The 18,513-nt window shown below is 47.0% G+C and overlaps 1 protein-coding gene across 1 annotated transcript in view; it reads right to left on the bottom strand.

Moving 5' to 3' along the window:
- The window catches only part of dennd1b (DENN/MADD domain containing 1B), a gene marked incomplete at its 3' end in the record, with an annotated part of 71,473 nt that extends 53,220 nt beyond the window's left edge, over positions 1-18,253 (bottom strand). Inside the window, exons 1-2 of the mRNA XM_084443816.1 lie at positions 18,132-18,253; positions 17,263-17,327 (exon numbers count right to left, since the gene is read on the bottom strand). Coding sequence (XP_084299942.1) covers positions 17,263-17,327; positions 18,132-18,148 — 82 coding nt within the window. The 5' untranslated portion in view covers positions 18,149-18,253. The remainder of the gene's footprint in view (positions 1-17,262; positions 17,328-18,131) is intronic.
- Between the last annotated feature and the right edge of the window lie 260 nt (positions 18,254-18,513).

Genomic DNA, 18,513 nt, shown 5'->3' with positions numbered 1-18,513 from the left:
GAGAGAGAGAAGGACTCGTCTATCATCCAGACTCCAGGTAGGATCAGACACTCCTCCTGCAGCATTATGGAAAACCTTATACTTCACTCTTTTCCCTTTTCCTCTTTGCCACTACCCCCTCCCTCTCTCTCTCTCTCTTTCTCTCTCCTCCATAGCTCTCTCTCTTTCTCTCTCCTCCCTGACACCCATTATCTTTCTCTCTCCCTCTCTCAAACTATATCCGCTGCTGTATTCTGAGTGTGTGGTGGCGGGCCAGGCAGACCAAGGCGTGCGTCGGCCCTGGGGGGGGGGGGGGGTATGTAAGGGTTAAGGGGGGGGGGGGGGGTTAAGGCTGAAAGTTGAAGGTTAGAGGGGTGTGGCAGACCCCTGCTGTTCAGCCAGGGGGACAGAAATGTCACCATGACAGACCCTGGGCCGGTTAATCCTCCACCCTCCCCCCCACACACACACACCACGCATACACACACACACACACACACACACACACACACACACACACACACACCACGCATACACACACACACACCACGCATACGCGCACACACACCACGCATACGCGCACACACACACACACACACACACACACACACACACACACACACACCACGCATACGCGCACACACACACACACACACACATACACACACACACACACCACGCATACGCGCACACACACACACACACACACACACCATGCTCTTCAACCCTCCCCCCCCCACACACACACCACGCATACACGCACACACACACACACACACACACACCATGCTCTTCAACCCTCCCCCCCACACACACACACCACGCATACGCGCACACACACCACGCATACGCGCACGCGCACACACACACACACACACACACACACACACACACACACCACGCACACACACACACACACACACCATGCTCTTCAACCCTCCCCCCCCACACACACACACACCATGCTCTTCAACTTGCCCCTACACACACACACACACACACACACACCAGTCCCTCACCCCTCTCAGGAAGCAATGCCCTCAAGCCAGCGCAGAAACAAATTTAGTCACGGACACACACACACACACACACACACACAATAATACATGCCCATTTACAAACTTACACATAAACACTGAAAAAAGGAAGTTAAAAACTGCCGTTTTAATTTACAGTATTATATGATATATTATTTGATTTATCTGACCATTATTTAACCAGATAAAATCCATTGAGAACCAATTCTCATTTTCAATGATGACCTGCCAAGAGGCCCCAGCAAGAATAAATACTGTACATACACAAACACACAAGATCAACATAGAACAAACACACAGAAACACACAAGATCAACATAGAACAAACACACAGAAACACACAAGATCAACATAGAACAAACACACAGAAACACACAAGATCAACATAGAACAAACACACAGAAACACACAAGATCAACATAGAACAAACACACAGAAACACACAAGATCAACATAGAACAAACACACAGAAACACACAAGGTCAACATAGAACAATACAATACATGAGGCTAAAGACAACAAACATAAATAAATAAAAACAGTCAACTAGCGTGTGTGAAAGTAGAGGGTGTGTGTGTGCGTGTGTGTGGGGGGGGGGCAATCAACAGGAACAACAGTAGTTAAGTTTCTGCTGTTGAAGCTTCTGTTTGAAAGTAGTACGTGATGTGAGTGCAGAGTTGGAGTGTGCTTTGTAAAGTGTTCCAATAGTTTGCTGCAGCAAAAGGGAAGGAGTTGCGACCAAAAACAGTGGGATGGAGAGCCTGATGAAATCACTAGACCTTAAGTGGGAACCATTGTGAGAGAAGTGCGGGAGAGATGAGAGGTAGAGAGGTGAGAGGTAGAGAGATGAGAGGTAGAGAGATGAGAGGTAGAGAGGGGACTACATTGCAGTCATTTAGTAGACGCTTTTATCCAAAGCAACTTACAATAATTGCATTTAACACAGGTAGTTAGCTAGTGTACTACTACTCGCCAGAAGTCACATCTCCTTCCTAAACAAGTGACTAAGAGCATAATCTAGTTCCAAAGCCAAAGTGAACAGTATACCTCCGTGTTATAGTGTATACCTTAGTGAGTATACCTTAGTGAGTATACCTTAGTGAGTATACCTTAGTGAGTATACCTTAGTGAGTATACCTTAGTGAGTAAACCTCACTCATTTATTTATTTTCCTGTTCAGAACCACAAGGCTTTGCCTTGGTTGTCCATATACTCCCAATTGATCCTTATACTCCCAATATATGGTTATCCATCAGATATATGGTTATCCATCAGATATATGGTTATCCATCAGATATATGGTTATCCATCAGGCAACGCTAACATGAGGAGAACATTTATGCAAGCACAGGCAAAACTGATTAATGGCTCATCTAAACAAACATCCAGTTGGTAATCAGATCCAATCTAAGCTCTACAATCCACATAACATCACATGCAACACCTTTCCATTCACACTACAAGAAAACATCCCTATCCCCCAAAACAAATCTACCGTGGATCAGTGATAACATCTTAGCAGTGACAGGTAGAGTGACAAGGGGAAAACAACAACATATTTCATCTAAAAGGACTGCACACATATCCAGTGGGTGAGAATTGAATTGAAATCACCTATCATGGCTCTTATTCTCCTTTATACTCCTTTCTTCACACCCACGGTGCAGTGGTGGGCCCAGGGTGAGCTCAGGAGTGACTGATCATTCATCCGTGTTTTTGTCTGTGAGTGTGTGTGTGTGTGTGTGTGTGTTCTATGTGTGTGTGAGAGAGTGTGTTTCAGAGTGTGTTTGGCATGTGTCTCGCTACATTTTTGTGTACTTGAGCGTGTAGACTGTGTGTGCATGCTAGCAGACTCGGGAGTGTGTGCGTGCTAGCAGACTCGGGAGTGTGTGCATGCTAGCAGACTCGGGAGTGTGTGCATGCTAGCAGACTCGGGAGTGTGTGCGTGCTAGCAGACTCGGGAGTGTGTGCGTGCTAGCAGACTCGGGAGTGTGTGCGTGCTAGCAGACTCGGGAGTGTGTGCATGCTAGCAGACTCGGGAGTGTGTGCATGCTAGCAGACTCGGGAGTGTGTGCGTGCGTGTGTCCATTGATCCCTGCGGGCCCGGAGCATGGCTAATCTGGCGGCGTGGTGGTGAGGGGAGGCATCACGCCGGCACGCCCAGCACCGCCAGCGAGGGTCAGTCACAAATCAATGTTTAGACGTCCTAGGGATGCCTGTCTTTAAAAGTCGATACGATGAGCTTTGATAGGGGCCGAGAGGGGCACAAGGGAGGGGGAGGGAGGGTTAATAGGTGAGTGGTGAAGGGAGCTGACATCCCTTCTTACCACTTACCACTGCAGACAGACAATAAAACCAAAGAACGCGAGAGGTGAGGGTGCTAGCCCCCCTTTGGTGTGAAAAAACAAGAAATAGTTGAACAAAAACCAGCTGTGCACATGTGACTAGTCATAGTATAACCATGACTACAAGTTCAGGTTCACTTCCTACATCTGTGTTAGCAGCTGCAGCAGGTAACACACCACAGGAAATGGCGCATCCACCCAGCGTTAGGTGACCTTGTATAAGCTCTCCATCCGAGCCACAAGTTCACAAGTTCGGAGGTTTAACGCCAGAGGATTCAGATACTGGGTGCCATTCAATGGAAACCGCTATTCTGGGGAAGAGCCACCCTCCAGACCGTGAGAGTGCATGTTTGTTTATACACAAGAACTAGCTACTGTGAGCAGCAAAAACAAACTCTGGTCCCTCACAACCACTCAAGATGTATTCAGATACCAGCATTCTCAATGCCCCCTTCCAGGAACTACTGAATATCTGTTTTGATTAAATAGAAGCCCTCTTGGTTAAGAAAGGCCAAGTCCCATATGGTGAGCAGCAGCCCCTCTGGTGAGAAGAGGCCCCCATGCTCTCCATCCCCAAGATGAAGGGCCTTGTAGTGCCTGCCTCTCCTTGTTCCTTCTTTCTCTCTCTCTCCCTTTGCCTCCTCTCCTCTCTCGTTCTTGGCCAGAGGTTAAACTGCTGCACTCTAACCTCCTCAGCAATGATTTCTTTCTCTCCATCTCTCTCTCATCTTTAAGAGATGTATTTCTCCGTATGTAGTGGTCCGGATTAGGCTCTATGCCCCCGGACAAAAGCATTGTCTTAGCGTCGGCCTGTTCCCAGTAACAAGGAAGAGACCGGGAGGAAGCTGCCGCTACTTACCGTCCACAATACGGCCATTGTGAGCGCGGGGTTGGAAGGGCCTGCTTCTGAGGCCGTCTAGACTTTGAGCCAGCTAGTCAAGGAGCAGGGAGAAAATCCCATCAGGCAGTGGAGTGAAAGTTTACTAAGGTAACCTGCTGTGAACCTGATGAAGATGTCAACCCAGCATATGGCAAAAAATGTCTATTGTTGGAACGGGGAGGGTTTTTTTTCTCACTGAGGGAGGGTGGAGGAGGCGAGGGGTGTGTGTGGGGGGGGGTGCAGAGCCAAAAGGAAGGAACAACTGTGGTCATCGCTTTACTTCTGGATCAGTAGCTTTATTCTAGCTGGAAGCAGCCCCACCCCCAGAGCTCACAATTAAAGGAATAAGCAGATTAACTGGCATCTTTCAAGCCCCAACAGAAAGAAAACACTCACAGACGTTTAAAACATGTTTTCCCCCCCTTCCACTCTCAATTCACCCGCTGCAAATGTCATTACATTTCATGCGGATTTAGTGAGCATGGAGTCCAAGAAAGGGGAAACTTCTCAACGATGATATGGTCCTTAAACTCAGCAGTACACATTGGTCACACCGTGTTAAGTGTGAGGGTTGGTGAAGGAGAAGAAGGAGCCTCGTGCATGGGGAGAGTGACTGTGTTAAGTGAAGGGGTGGTGAAGGAGAAGGAGCCTCGTGCATGGGGAGAGTGACTGTGTTAAGTGAAGGGGTGGTGAAGGAGGAGAAGGAGCCTCGTGCATGGGGAGAGTGACTGTGTTAAGTGAAGGGGTGGTGAAGGAGAAGGAGCCTCGTGCATGGGGAGAGTGACTGTGTTAAGTGAAGGGGTGGTGAAGGAGGAGAAGGAGCCTCGTGCATGGGGAGAGTGACTGTGTTAAGTGAAGGGGTGGTGAAGGAGGAGAAGGAGCCTCGTGCATGGGGAGAGTGACTGTGTTAAGTGAAGGGGTGGTGAAGGAGGAGAAGGAGCCTCGTGCATGGGGAGAGTGACTGTGTTAAGTGAAGGGGTGGTGAAGGAGGAGAAGGAGCCTCGTGCATGGGGAGAGTGACTGTGTTAAGTGAAGGGTTGAGGGTTGGTGAACGTCGAGGTGGAGAGAAGAAGCCTGTGGATGAGGAGAGTGACTGTGTTGAGTGAAGGGTTGAGGGTTGGTGAACGTCGAGGTGGAGAGAAGAAGCCTGTGGATGAGGAGAGTGACTGTGTGATTGCAGTGATCATTTTCAATATTAGCAGTAGCCTATTATTAAATAATCAACTCTTTTGAAAACTCAATTTGTGTCGACTGCCTTTTATGTGACGCCATTCAAGATGTTATGTAGATATGACACCACTCACTATTAATACACACTTTTCTACAGTGAATCAATAGTTCCTCTTTCCCATTAAAAACTCTAAATCAGTCTGTAAAATGACTGATCTTGGATAAACAATAACCAGTGAGGTGGTGCATCCCGTTTCAGGACATTCCCCGGCGGTCTTCGTGCTGCATGTGAGGAAGGCCTGGCGAGCCCATAGGACACACAGCCACAGCTCCACTGGCAGAAGAAGAAAGAGCTTCATGGGGATGTGACCCTATTAATGCCACATTAGTTGTTCCGTCTTCACAGCAACGCAAGTGCTAGCGGGATGAGCTAACGGAGAGATGGGGGGGGGACTGTCTCCAGTCTAGCTGGAACCCAACCCAATTTCACAGCTTCATGAATGAGCGCCGCGGCATATGGACGCATGCTTTGAGACAGCCTCCGCAGCGCTGATGTTCCCCGTCAGCCTCCATACCGGTCCCACGTTATGTCAAACTACGGCGCCGCATGACTGCCTTCCCCCACGCTACGTGTTTGGGAGGTTAGGGAAAAACCTACTGATATCTCAGAGCATGGTCCCTTCACATCTTCTCTCTCCTCCTCCTCCAAACCCTCATGGGCTCTCTCTGTGTTCTAGAATGATCCTTTCTTCATTTACAACCATGGTAGGTCTGGACTAACTGGCAGTGAAACACATGGTGTAACTGTCACAGTGCCTGGCAGCAGATTTGACCAGGTAGATTTGACCAGGTAGATTTGACCAGGTAGATTTGGCCAGGTAGATTTGACCAGGTAGATTTGACCAGGTAGATTTGACCAGGTAGATTTGGCCAGGTAGATTTGAACAGGTAGATTTGACCAGGTAGATTTGACCAGGTAGATTTGGCCAGGTAGATTTGACCAGGTAGATTTGGCCAATAATATAAACATTAAGGCAAGTTCAGTTCACTCAAGCTAGATGGAGCCTAGTCTTATACAGGCAAAAGTCCCAAGCCTCAAGGTCTATCTTGTAGCAATGTCGTAAATCTAGACTGATCAGATGCACCAGACAGGCTGCAGGGCAGAAGAAGAACTGGGGGGAGATTTCTTCAGGTAATCCCACATTTCCCTCTGCCTGTCTGGTTTGAAAACATATTATATCTACAGTACATCATACTACGAATAACCCTGTCACACATACAAAGATGCAATGATTAGCAGTGAGGAGGGCTACAGTAGCTGGGGTAATAATCCAATCCCTCGTACAGTATGTGGTTCGATTTGAGTCCTTGAGACGGCGGCAGCAATGGCTCTCTTCATTACCATCTGATGTTCAGGTACAGAGAGGAGGGATCTCAGTCAATGTCACCCAGTCAGAGCTGCAGCCAGAGGCAGCTGTCTGCTGCTGACGACAGTCTAAAGACTTGCCTTTGGCGGCTACATGACGCTCGTGTCGCAGAGCAGTGGTTTGAAGTTCACAAGTTGAAGCCTGACAGGCAGCACTAGTGTACAGTTACAACGGAAGCAAATGTTTCTTAACATTTTGTCGTTAATCGATTGCATCGTCTCTCCCCAGGTAGAGCGATGACTCCCTCTGTGTTCCAATGGCACCACCTGATGTAAGGCAGTGTTAGGGTTAGGGTTAGGGTATCAGCTGTATAAAATCCTGAATACTCCATGCATACACTTTGTGGTAGCTCTCTTGTCCATTCTCCTTTACAAAACACACATACTCAGGGCATTATAAAGAGAATCTTATGAACAACTAGAAATGGTGTTCAGAGAGCACAGACCTCCGCCCATGAATGCATTTCGTTGCTCTGTGCGTTCGAGCAGGACATGTTTGGTATTGCATTTCTTAGGTCAAGAGCTTTATGCCAGTCCAAACCCTGTGTCTCTGTAACTTTCCCATGTTGAGATATGACAGTTTCAATTCCCCCGATTGACAATGAATGGGGGGAATGCTCCCCAAGTCCAAAAAATGAATGGAAGTGAGTGGCCGACCATGTTTGGACGGCTCGTCAACCCACCCTGTGATTCGGATTCACTCAAGGATTTCATGTCTTGTTAGTTGGTCCAAGCTACACCCCTCCGCCGAGCTTCATGAAAATCTGTCTAGTAGTTTTTGCATAATCCTGTTAACAGACAAACCAAGAAATGGCTTGTGGACCCGCCCCGTGATTCAGATCCGCTCCAAATTGAATGGGTTCTAAGTTGGGCCATGCTGCACCCCCGTCTCGTGAAAATCTGTCTGGTAGTTTTTGCATAATCCTGTTAACAGACGAACAAACAAACATAGAAACAAACAAACAAAGGAACAAACGAGCACACGCCACCGTAAACATTACTGCGCCATCGCTGTTGCTGGGGCGGAGGTAACAATACTGCGCTGTTGCTGGGGCGGAGGTAACAATACTGCGCTGTTGCTGGGGCGGAGGTAACATTACTGCGCTGTTGCTGGGGCGGAGGTAACATTACTGCGCTGTTGCTGGGGCGGAGGTAACAATGACTCCCTAACAAAACCTGACTAAACTGTGGATTTCACTGTATGAGGACGCTGGTTAAAAACACAAGGTTCTGGTGCAGCTGCCCACCGGGGACTGGGGTTCACGCCCTGGTCTCACCACATCCCAACATGACTGGATCCCACAGGGGGGTGGCATATTGGGTCACGCCCTGGTCTCACCAGATCCCAACATGACTGGATCCCACAGGGGGGTGGCATATTGGGTCACGCCCTGGTCTCACCAGATCCCAACATGACTGAATCCTACAGGGGGGTGGCATATTGGGTCACGCCCTGGTCTCACCAGATCCCAACATGACTGGATCCCACAGGGGGGTGGCATATTGGGTCACGCCCTGGTCTCACCAGATCCCAACATGACTGGATCCCACAGGGGGGTGGCATATTGGGTCACGCCCTGGTCTCACCAGATCCCAACATGACTGGATCCCACAGGGGGGTGGCATATTGGGTCACGCCCTGGTCTCACCACATCCCAACATGACTGGATCCCACAGGGGGGTGGCATATTGGGTCACGCCCTGGTCTCACCAGATCCCAACATGACTGGATCCCACAGGGGGGTGGCATATTGGGTCACGCCCTGGTCTCACCAGATCCCAACATGACTGGATCCCACAGGGGGGTGGCATATTGGGTCACGCCCTGGTCTCACCAGATCCCAACATGACTGGATCCTACAGGGGGGGGGCATATTGGGTCACGCCCTGGTCTCACCACATCCCAACATGACTGGATCCCACAGGGGGGGGCATATTGGGTCACGCCCTGGTCTCACCAGATCCCAACATGACTGGATCCCACAGGGGGGGGGCATATTGGGCTGTGTTTCGGTGGATCTGCTTGCTGCTGTGCATCATAAACGAAGCGAGCTGTAAAATGATTTAAAGTCAACTTGCCCAGTTGGCATATAGGGCTCAGTCCTATGAAATATCTAGCGTAGTAGTTTCCTATTTAGCTGGTTGGCTACTTGAGATCAGTTACTGTAGATTGATATTTTCAGTGGGGGACAGGACTACAACCCCATCTGTGCTGTGGCACCAGGAATCTGCAACACTGTGTATATACATCTTATTTTTTGGTTGGTAAAAAAACGTTTTGGCAGGTAGACTTTGTCATCTCCCAGACATTTGGCTGGTGAGCTAAAAAGTTAACTTCAACCCCTGTCAACCGCTCTATGGCGACCCCATCTGGTGTCGGAATCACACTCGAGGGCTTGAGAGAGTTAGCCGGCTCTCTCTTTCAGATCGCAGAGTTGTGCGATCCACAGCAGTGCCAGGGGACTGGACACCTGGTCAGGTGTAATTAACTACCAAACTGGGTGAAAACGGCATAAAATCTGAAATACAATTATTGGACAAAAAAAAAACCCAGGTTGACTGCACCCGTCCCTGCACATGGCTGTAGTTGTAGTGGGCCTAGAGCTCAGCCAGTCCAGTTATTCTGCTCATCATAGAGTTCTCCTACTCGCCAGTGTAAGTGAGAAACTGCAGATCTGCTTTCCTCACCTTGAAAACTCCCTCTGGAGAAAAAGATCAATGGCTTCAGGGAATATGACAATGAAGCTCAGGGGAGGAGCAGAATGGGGGAGGGGGTGGAGGGGGGCAGGGGGGTCTGAGTACACACTTGTGTACTTAGACAATGACAACGCTGTATATGCTAATTCGGTCTGACACTTGGAGCCACACACCCCTGGGCCAATCAGGTGAGAGTATGATGCAGCATGTGTGACAACAAAGACTTCATGGATGAGTCACATGATCCACAATGACAAATGGCACAGCTCAGCCCTCACAAAGGCATCCATTGGGGATGACCTACATTCTGAAGTGAAAAATGGGCCGCATCGCAAACGAGGGCCGATATTCCCGTATAAACGCCACCATATTCACTGTAAGTGTAGGACGTCAGTCTACACGAGAGCGCCCCTGACTGGGAAGAGTCCCCCGAGGGCATGGCTGTTAAGGGGATGCAAGCCAGATAAGACATGGAACCACAACATTGGCTGTACTGTAGGCTATTTCTACAGAGCTTGGTTTTGACTAAATTAAACTTTATAAATTGTAAACCCTCAGTAGATCCAGGCTACATAACTATGATGGTACAGTATAAGCTCCTTTTGTGCAGCTGATGGGTGACCTTTACCCCATTTTACTGAAAGGTGTTCAGTATAACGTTCAGTGTTGAGTAGACATGTCACAGGATACTACGTCAACGCCAAATCCTGTTGAAATCCTGTCAGCGCAAAAACCCTATTAACATCAAATCTGCCCAATATGAGCCAAACATTTTCATCACCGCTTTTACGAAATCCTATTGGCAGATTAGGAGACCTACAATGAAGCAGGAGTTAATCCTGTTCATAAAATTTGGCCGCATCAGCATTATATCAAAAGAGCCAGCCAATCATTGTTCTTTAGTTGGGATTATTACTGTAGGAAATCTATCTTGGACAGCCATCTGCTGCTGGCCACTGGTGTGCCCTGTGGTGGGTCATCCATTTACATCTAACAGTCTCCTGCAGGAGAGCAACACAGAGCTTTCATTCATAATGATTCAACTAGTTTTGGGCAAGAAGCCCAATGAATTTAAAGTTGAACCATGCTGGGATTCTGAAGGAAAACACCTCAAATGTGTCAGTTGTGTTGTGATCATGGGAGAAAGACACGAGGCATCCATCCACACTCACAACAGACATTGAAACGACAGGAGAGGGAGAAAAAACTCGGAATTAATCAAAAATCATTTTATTTTAATTATTGATCAGGTGCCTAGTACTTTTTCGTGATGCACAGAAACTCTAATAATAACCTCTGAAGGCCTGAAGAGCCAAGTCTCTCCATGTTCTGCCTGACTGTCTGCATTAGTGCATTCAGATGAGCCCTCTGCAGCTCACTATGACAATTCTCTCTCTCCTTCCCCCTCTCCCTCTCCCTCTCTCTCTCCTTCCCCCTCTCCCTCTCCCTCTCCCTCTCTCTCTCCCTCTCTCTCTCTCTCTCACACACAAACACACACACACACACACAAAAAGACAGCTCAGAGTTTCAACTCTAAGCTCAAACTCAGAGTTTCAGCCCTGCGTCATTGAGAAGGAAAGCAGTAAGCACAGCCAGCGACCCCCACAATATGTCACCTCTCAGATTACAGCCATGTGCCATCAGCACATCCTACCCCTGCCCCTCCCCCCACCTCTGCCCCTAGAACTGCCCTCTCCTCCTCTCTGTAACTGTCCCTATCTGTCCCTATAACACACAGTCCTAAATTCTCACCCCTGTCTCTTCCCCTGTCTGCAGGTCAATCCTGCGAGTCCACCCCTGCCTCTTGGTTGGTCTGCCCTATGTTCACCTGAAAGTCCCAGTGACCCCCTGTAGGGCCTGTCCCTGGTGAGAATCATAGGGCTGGGGGTAAAGAGGCCAACGAAGACCCCAACCCTAATGAAGACCCTAACCCTAACGAAGACCCTAACCCTAACGAAGACCCTAACCCTAACGAAGACCCTAACCCTAACGAAGACCCTAACCCTAACGAAGACCCTAACCCTAACAAAGACCCTAACCCTAACGAAGACCCTAACCCTAATGAAGACCCTAACCCTAACGAAGACCCTAACCCTAACGAAGACCCTAACCCTAACGAAGACCCTAACCCTAATGAAGACCCTAACCCTAACAAAGACCCTAACCCTAACAAAGACCCTAACCCTAACGAAGACCCTAACCCTAATGAAGACCCTAACCCTAACGAAGACCCTAACCCTAACAAAGACCCTAACCCTAATGAAGACCCTAACCCTAACGAAGACCCTAACCCTAATGAAGACCCTAACCCTAACGAAGACCCTAACCCTAACAAAGACCCTAACCCTAACAAAGATCCTAACCCTAACGAAGACCCTAACCCTAACGAAGACGGAGTAGGTCAAGTCATAACCTAATAAAGACCTGGACAGATGGACGGACAGGCGGACACACAGACAGACAGCGGGCTGCAGGTATGTCAGACACAGTGGCTAGACAGCGAAGACAGCGACGCTAGTGTCAAGACAAATAGACCACTACAATATTGCCAAGAGTTACCACTCTCAGTGGCCTCCTGCCCAGTAATGGCTACCATGGTGCCTGTCTCTCTCCAGCCCAACAGAACGGTATCCAGCAAACAGCAGGACTTTCTACAGTGGTCTGAATGACTGAAGCATGGCTGGCTGACAGAGGAGATGGAGCTACAAATTGTTCGAATAACACTAACAAAAGAACTAGCAACAGCACACAATAGACCAGCTACAACACTGGCTGGGTGACTGTTCCCCACTGCCACGGTCTCAACACTCATTCAACGGAAGAGCAGTTTTGCTACTGAGAATTCAGAGACACTCTCAGACTGTCGCATGCACATTTTAGTGGAAGGGAGGGAGGGGACTTGTCAAAGTACACTTGGACATGGTCATTAGATTTCATAGCAGGGAAGTTATGAGACTTCCACAATTCCATTCTGTTGAAGAAAAAGAAAGAAAAAAGAGCCCAATGATGATCTTTTGATCTCTGTACAGCAGCCAATCTAACTAAGTTAAATGAGAGAGACAGAGGGAATGAGAGCGCGGAGGGAGGGAGAGAGACAGAGAGTGTGAGACCCAGGGGTTCCCCAGGAGTGTGAGTGAGGGAGTGTAGCCTCTAATCACCAATCAACACCCTCCGAGTTGTCGCGGCATCTGCTGGTCCTCCAATGGCCTCCTGCCCGAGTGTGAGCCCCCATGACCTCGACACACCACTGACAGCCAATCAGATAAACCACAGATAGAACCAGCATGCAGGGGTCAAGGAGCAAAAGTGGCATGTTTTAGAGAATGTCAACGTTCAACCTTTTAGAAAAACTCTACCACACAGCCGTTTTTGCCTCCAAAGAAAAGAAATATAAATCTCTGAAAGGATAATGTGGGCAGATACTGATACTGAACCAAACTAGCTGGCCGTACGTGACATTCTGAGACCTCGGGGTCTCAATGACAATGTTCTTGAGGAAAAGAACAAAAGTTTCAACTTAGGAGACCATGTGAATAAAACACCAAATATTTCTCTTTTACATCAGAGTGCATGTCCAGCCACTATCAATCAAACCTGTGAGCAGCTATCCTAAAGGTCATTCAGAGAAATATGACACACGCCCATTGGAGCATGACTGATAAATTGGCATACTTCGAAATAGGGTATTCCATGCGGAAGATCAAAGAGAGATAAAATCACTGACAGTTTTTTATAGCAAATCGTTTCCCTAATTGTAGCATGAATGCAGTTGTAAAATTGATATGCAGATCTATTAACTTTATTGCTTTGTTACTGGGAAGCAATCTGGCTGGAGAGACTGGGAGGACAGGTAGCATCTGTCTCCACCTACTGCATTGGCACGGCTAGCATCATCTGCTAGCTTTGGCAGGCTCTTGGAAGCACATCAATATGGCTCTATGTAGCGGGGCGCTAGCTAGCATGCCAGTCACGCTCTCAGGCAACGCTCACTCCCTGCCTGAGCGTTCACACAGCAGAGAGCCAACAGAGACGAGCTGAAGACAGAGAAGGCTGCCCTTAGTCCACCTGGGGAAAAGGTGTGTGCTGCCTGTCCTACAGTAGGAGAGCTGGGCCAGGTTTTAGGCAGGACGCCATGTCTCTTTCTCCAGGGAGGGGCATTCTTTTTTATGCACAACAAACCAAGGAGTATCTGAGATCTTGTTCAGATGCTGGAAAATGGACCCATCTTACCGTATGGCAGTAGAGATTTGGGCCAAATTTTAACTGGGTATAGAGCCTAGTGGCAAGCACTCATATGAAATCACAGACCAAAGCTGCATTAGAGACTGACAAAATTAGAATAGTGGCCTATACCAAAGTATGTAGCAGGCTATTAACTTGATCTAGATGCCTGTAAGACAGGCTTCCTCTTGGGTCTAAAAGCCATGTACAGCACCCCTGCCTATGGCTGAGTAGTCCTTCTGGTGGTCAGACTGCTCCAGCCAGACAGTGCTTCAGAAAAGCTCAGGCCTCTTATAAAACCTTGTTAGCAGTGACAGAATCAGCCAGCCCCTTAAGAGTGTAAGGCACTTTGTGAAACCAAGTGAGAAGCATCAGGCTATTAGGCTAGTCACAAAAGTGTGACGCTTCCATTTTCATTATTACTCGATAGTGGGTGTGTGTGCGTATGTGTGTGTGTGTGTGTGTTTAGAGGGTGTAGAGAGAACTAGAGCGTGTACACCACTTAGGCTAAGTGTATCATGGTTATTTATTAAAAATCATAGTCAGCACTTGTTTAGTTTCCTTCCGCAGTTGTGTCTATGAGAGAGTGGGAACATGGCGTGGGATATGCCCAGAGCAGCAGAGGAGTCTCAAACACCAAACTAGAAGGGCACTCATAGCCCTTTTCCACCAAGAAGGAACCGGTTCGGTGCCAGTTCGCAAACCTAATTTTGAACGGTTCCGAGCATTTCGACCAAAAATAAATGAGTTCGGGAACCCCAAAGTTGGTTCCGAACCGGCACCAAAAAATAGAAGGTTTTTCAGCGTGAACCGTGATGATATCGCGGGCGTGGTCTATAGATTTGCGAGATTTGCTGTAAACACATGTGCTTTACTCGATGATAATAGTGTTAATTTACCACAGTAAATCTTTACATATATGCCTTCTACTTTGACCGAAGACATTGGACCAATGGTTCAGCTCAATCAAATTGAAAATTCTCTCAAAACGAAGTGTGCAGAGGTTCAGTCTCAGTCCATGGCCTTGACGCCTACAGTATAAACGGCAGGCTTGTGAGCTAACACAAGAAGCAGGGGATGGATACACAGACAGCCAACCAGACAGACAGACAGAGCACATGCCATTTAAAGTGTCAACAATAATCCCCACTGACAAAGGTTCTTACTGAAAATATGCCTATTAATGATATATACTGCAGAGAAACGTAATGTCTCAGTCATCAACTCTGCAAATGGGGAAATTCCTCATGCTTAATGTCACAAGGGAAGTCTAAAACTGAGTACCAGTTGCCCTGCATTGGTTCTGCCAAGATGTGGTTAACCATGCTGTGGCATCAGCCCCCCCCTGGGCCCCGTCCCGCGGAAAAAAGACAGTTGCCTTTTACTCCTTATTTTACAGGGAAGCTTTATTTACCATAGGAGTAGTTTAACAGTATGTTATGATGCTATACCTTGGCTATATAATTAGGGTTAGGACCACAATGTGCCCAAACATGCAAAAAGCTAAAATGAGGACCTACGGTGTGTTGTAGGAGAAATATTACAGACGCAGAGGAGACAAGAGACAAAAATATGAGTCTGTCTAATCCCTAAATCACTTATACGTTGTTGCCCTAGATTCCTCACTGTAGTCTCTGTGTTGTATTGTAATGGCAGGGTTTCTTTGCCTCTCTAAAGCAGTGGGAGGATGATGCTGAGTGTGAAATGTGTTTGGCTGTGCTGCTAGAGAGCTGCACAGAAAGACAGGGTTGGGTGAGGTTTAGTTCCACCGCCTGTCCAAAGCCTGTCCATTATGACTCAGACGAGTGTCTGATCCTGCACATAACGACAGCGGGTAGAACACAAACACAGCAGGAGGATCTGAGTCAAAATGCACAAAGCACAGAGAGAGAGGTCCACTATAGGGATTGCCGGTGGGTCAACATTATATATCGAATATTACCACACCATCCATCAACTCACTCTGTGTAGCCTATAATGATACTAGGCAATCTATTTCATGAATAAATTGCTGTATTGAAGAAACATAAGCTATCATTCAGCCTCCCTCCAGACTACAACCAATGGCCAATTTGCAGAAAGGGAAATGGATAAAATTGGGAGAAGTGGCTCATTCCCTGTTTGGTCATCTGAAACCATTTCTTTAAAACAACAACCTGTCAGAATCATGATTTTCAATTGGCTACAAATACATCTCTGGATGTCCTATGAGAGTCTGGCCATCCATTCAAATCAAAACCACTTCCTGTACTGAGAAGCCCTCCTGTCCAATAACAAGGCTCTGCCTAGCAGTAGCAGCCATCCTGTCCAATGAGAGAGCAGTATCTGTCTGTTCCATGAGAACAGAGTGGGGTGTAATGGAGCTGTGCTCTAGAGAGTAATAGTCCGGATATGAGTCTGACCCGGGATCATTCAGGGGGAAGTCAGTTATTACAGTACAGGCCTGAGGTTTATGAGTTTGGTTTTAAATCTAATATCAGAACTACGTCCAAGGATAACTTTCCCTCCTTTCTGGTCAGGTCTGCAGCTGCAAAGTGAACCATCCACAGCACACCTCTTTAATGTCAAAACAGAGGGGGAGAACGAGAGAGCTGGTGTTATGTGTAGAACAACTGTTTTAACATAATACTCGACTTAAGGGTGACATCGGATATGGATGTGAAATATAGGTTGTTTTGATTCCCATACTAAAGTTTGGATATGTTAGTCAGTGGCTGGAATCATTTCCCTGTGTTATAAAGCACTTTTTTTTGTTCTGCCACTTGTGGAATGTCTGACCATCGCAAACAGAAGAAAAGTTGATGCAAAGCAAAAGCATTCCTTAAACGGTGCCTCCTGCGTTACAGCATGGTCAAAAACACAGTTTGAGATGAGATTGAGAGGCATCATGGGATGAACAGTATACAGAAGAGCAGCCATTCAACCAGTGGGCGGCCCAGCAGTGGTCTGCAGAGGCCGTGGTAGCCTACTGCCAGATGGTTAGAAAAAATAAAATAAAGTTAGGTAATTTACAGTTAATTTACAAGTTATTTTAGTTAGTATAGTTATTTTTATATCTACATTTACTCAATAATTCACATATAAATAAAAACATGTCCAGTTAAAATGCATAATTTCAATGACCAGTTACGTTTGAATATCACCAAGCCAATCACATCCATTGGTGTTGAGACAAATGTGTTCAGCTAATGTAGAGAGCGAACGTGTCCGGATACAAACTTCAGTCGTGTTACGTTTGTTTCTCATGTATGTGGGAAGGTAGTCCTCAGACTTTTTTAACAATCAAAAGTGGGACTTCAGTTACAAAAGGTTGAGAAGACCTGCAGTAGAGCATACATGTCTCAATACAACAGCAGCAGAGGCCCATTCAGACTTACCCTAACCCAACTAGTTCAGAGTGACTACACCTAATAACAATGCCAAAATAGAATCCCTGTCTAGCCATACAAATCATCCCCATGGTGGGTATCTTGCAGTAATAGAGACAGAGAGTTTGTGGGACCTACCTTCATGTTCAGATGTTGGACAAGCCACCTGTAGAACCAGATCAAACGTTCTCTCTGGATTTTCTCTGAAATAGATATATTTCAGAAAGAGAGAAAAATTAAAATATTTGACTGATACGTAGGCTACTGATGTACTAATAATCATGTTGGGTGACATTCTAATTGTGTAACAAAACTAGATCTACCCTGTAGTTAGGCTACATTATTATATAATCACTCAGTCTCTGTAATACACATGATAGCCTACCACTGTATATAGAAATACAGTACTGGCGTTCCCACGTGAAGAAAGCAAACATCTTGACGAATGTTGAATACATCCATAACAAAGTGATGAGCAGGCTCATGTAATAGATCATTAGCACGAGCAAGAACCACACATTAAAGCACTATTGAGGCTAAATGCAAATACAATGTAGCCTATTGCACCTTGAGATCAACGTTCATTGCACGTTCCACTGTTTATGTATGGCCACAGAGTGATTTGGGTTGTAGTAGATGATCTGATGGAAATCCCATATTCTTACGACCCTTTAGCCAGTTCTAATCTGGGAGACCGAGCAGACTGACCCACATGCTGGTAACGGTCTGACCAGCTGGCCTGGTCATCACACTGATACATGTCTCAAATACAGGACATAGCCTATGTGCTGGTGCATTTCAAGCTTTTTATCACGTTCAATCTCATCATTACCATTCGTTCCAAAGGTACATGGTTAAAACTCTGGTCTTACTTGATCCTGCTGCCCATGGTTACAACATTAAAACTCTGGTCTTACTTGATCCTGCTGCCCATGGTTACAACATTAAAACTCTGGTCTTACTTGATCCTGCTGCCCATGGTTACAACATTAAAACTCTGGTCTTACTTGATCCTGCTGCCCATGGTTACAGCATCGCGACAGCTCGCCGGGACTCGGTCCTACACAACGCGCTCCGTCCCTTTACCCAACCTATCTGATACCTAACCGATCTAATACCCAACCTATCTGATACCTAAACTATCTAATACCTGTCTCACTTCAACCACCCTATCTAAAACCTGTCCACATCGACATGCTTATGGCGCACAGAGTCTTCCTTCTTCTGGTTCTGAGCAGCTGACCTTTTCAGTTCCGCGGTATTTCCACAACAAACATGACCAGGAAGTGCTGTCAAAGATTTAGTGACGTCATCTTGCTTGACGCTTGGAGGACTTCTTCACTGGAGGAAAAACATGCATGGTAACGTTCTTCATGGGGTATATATCTT

The sequence above is a fragment of the Borostomias antarcticus genome, assembly GCF_949987555.1.
Source record: "Borostomias antarcticus genome assembly, chromosome: 10".
Classification (NCBI taxonomy): domain Eukaryota; kingdom Metazoa; phylum Chordata; class Actinopteri; order Stomiiformes; family Stomiidae; genus Borostomias; species Borostomias antarcticus.
The sequence above is the reverse complement of the archived record's forward strand: the minus strand, read 5'-3'. Positions and strand labels throughout refer to the sequence as shown.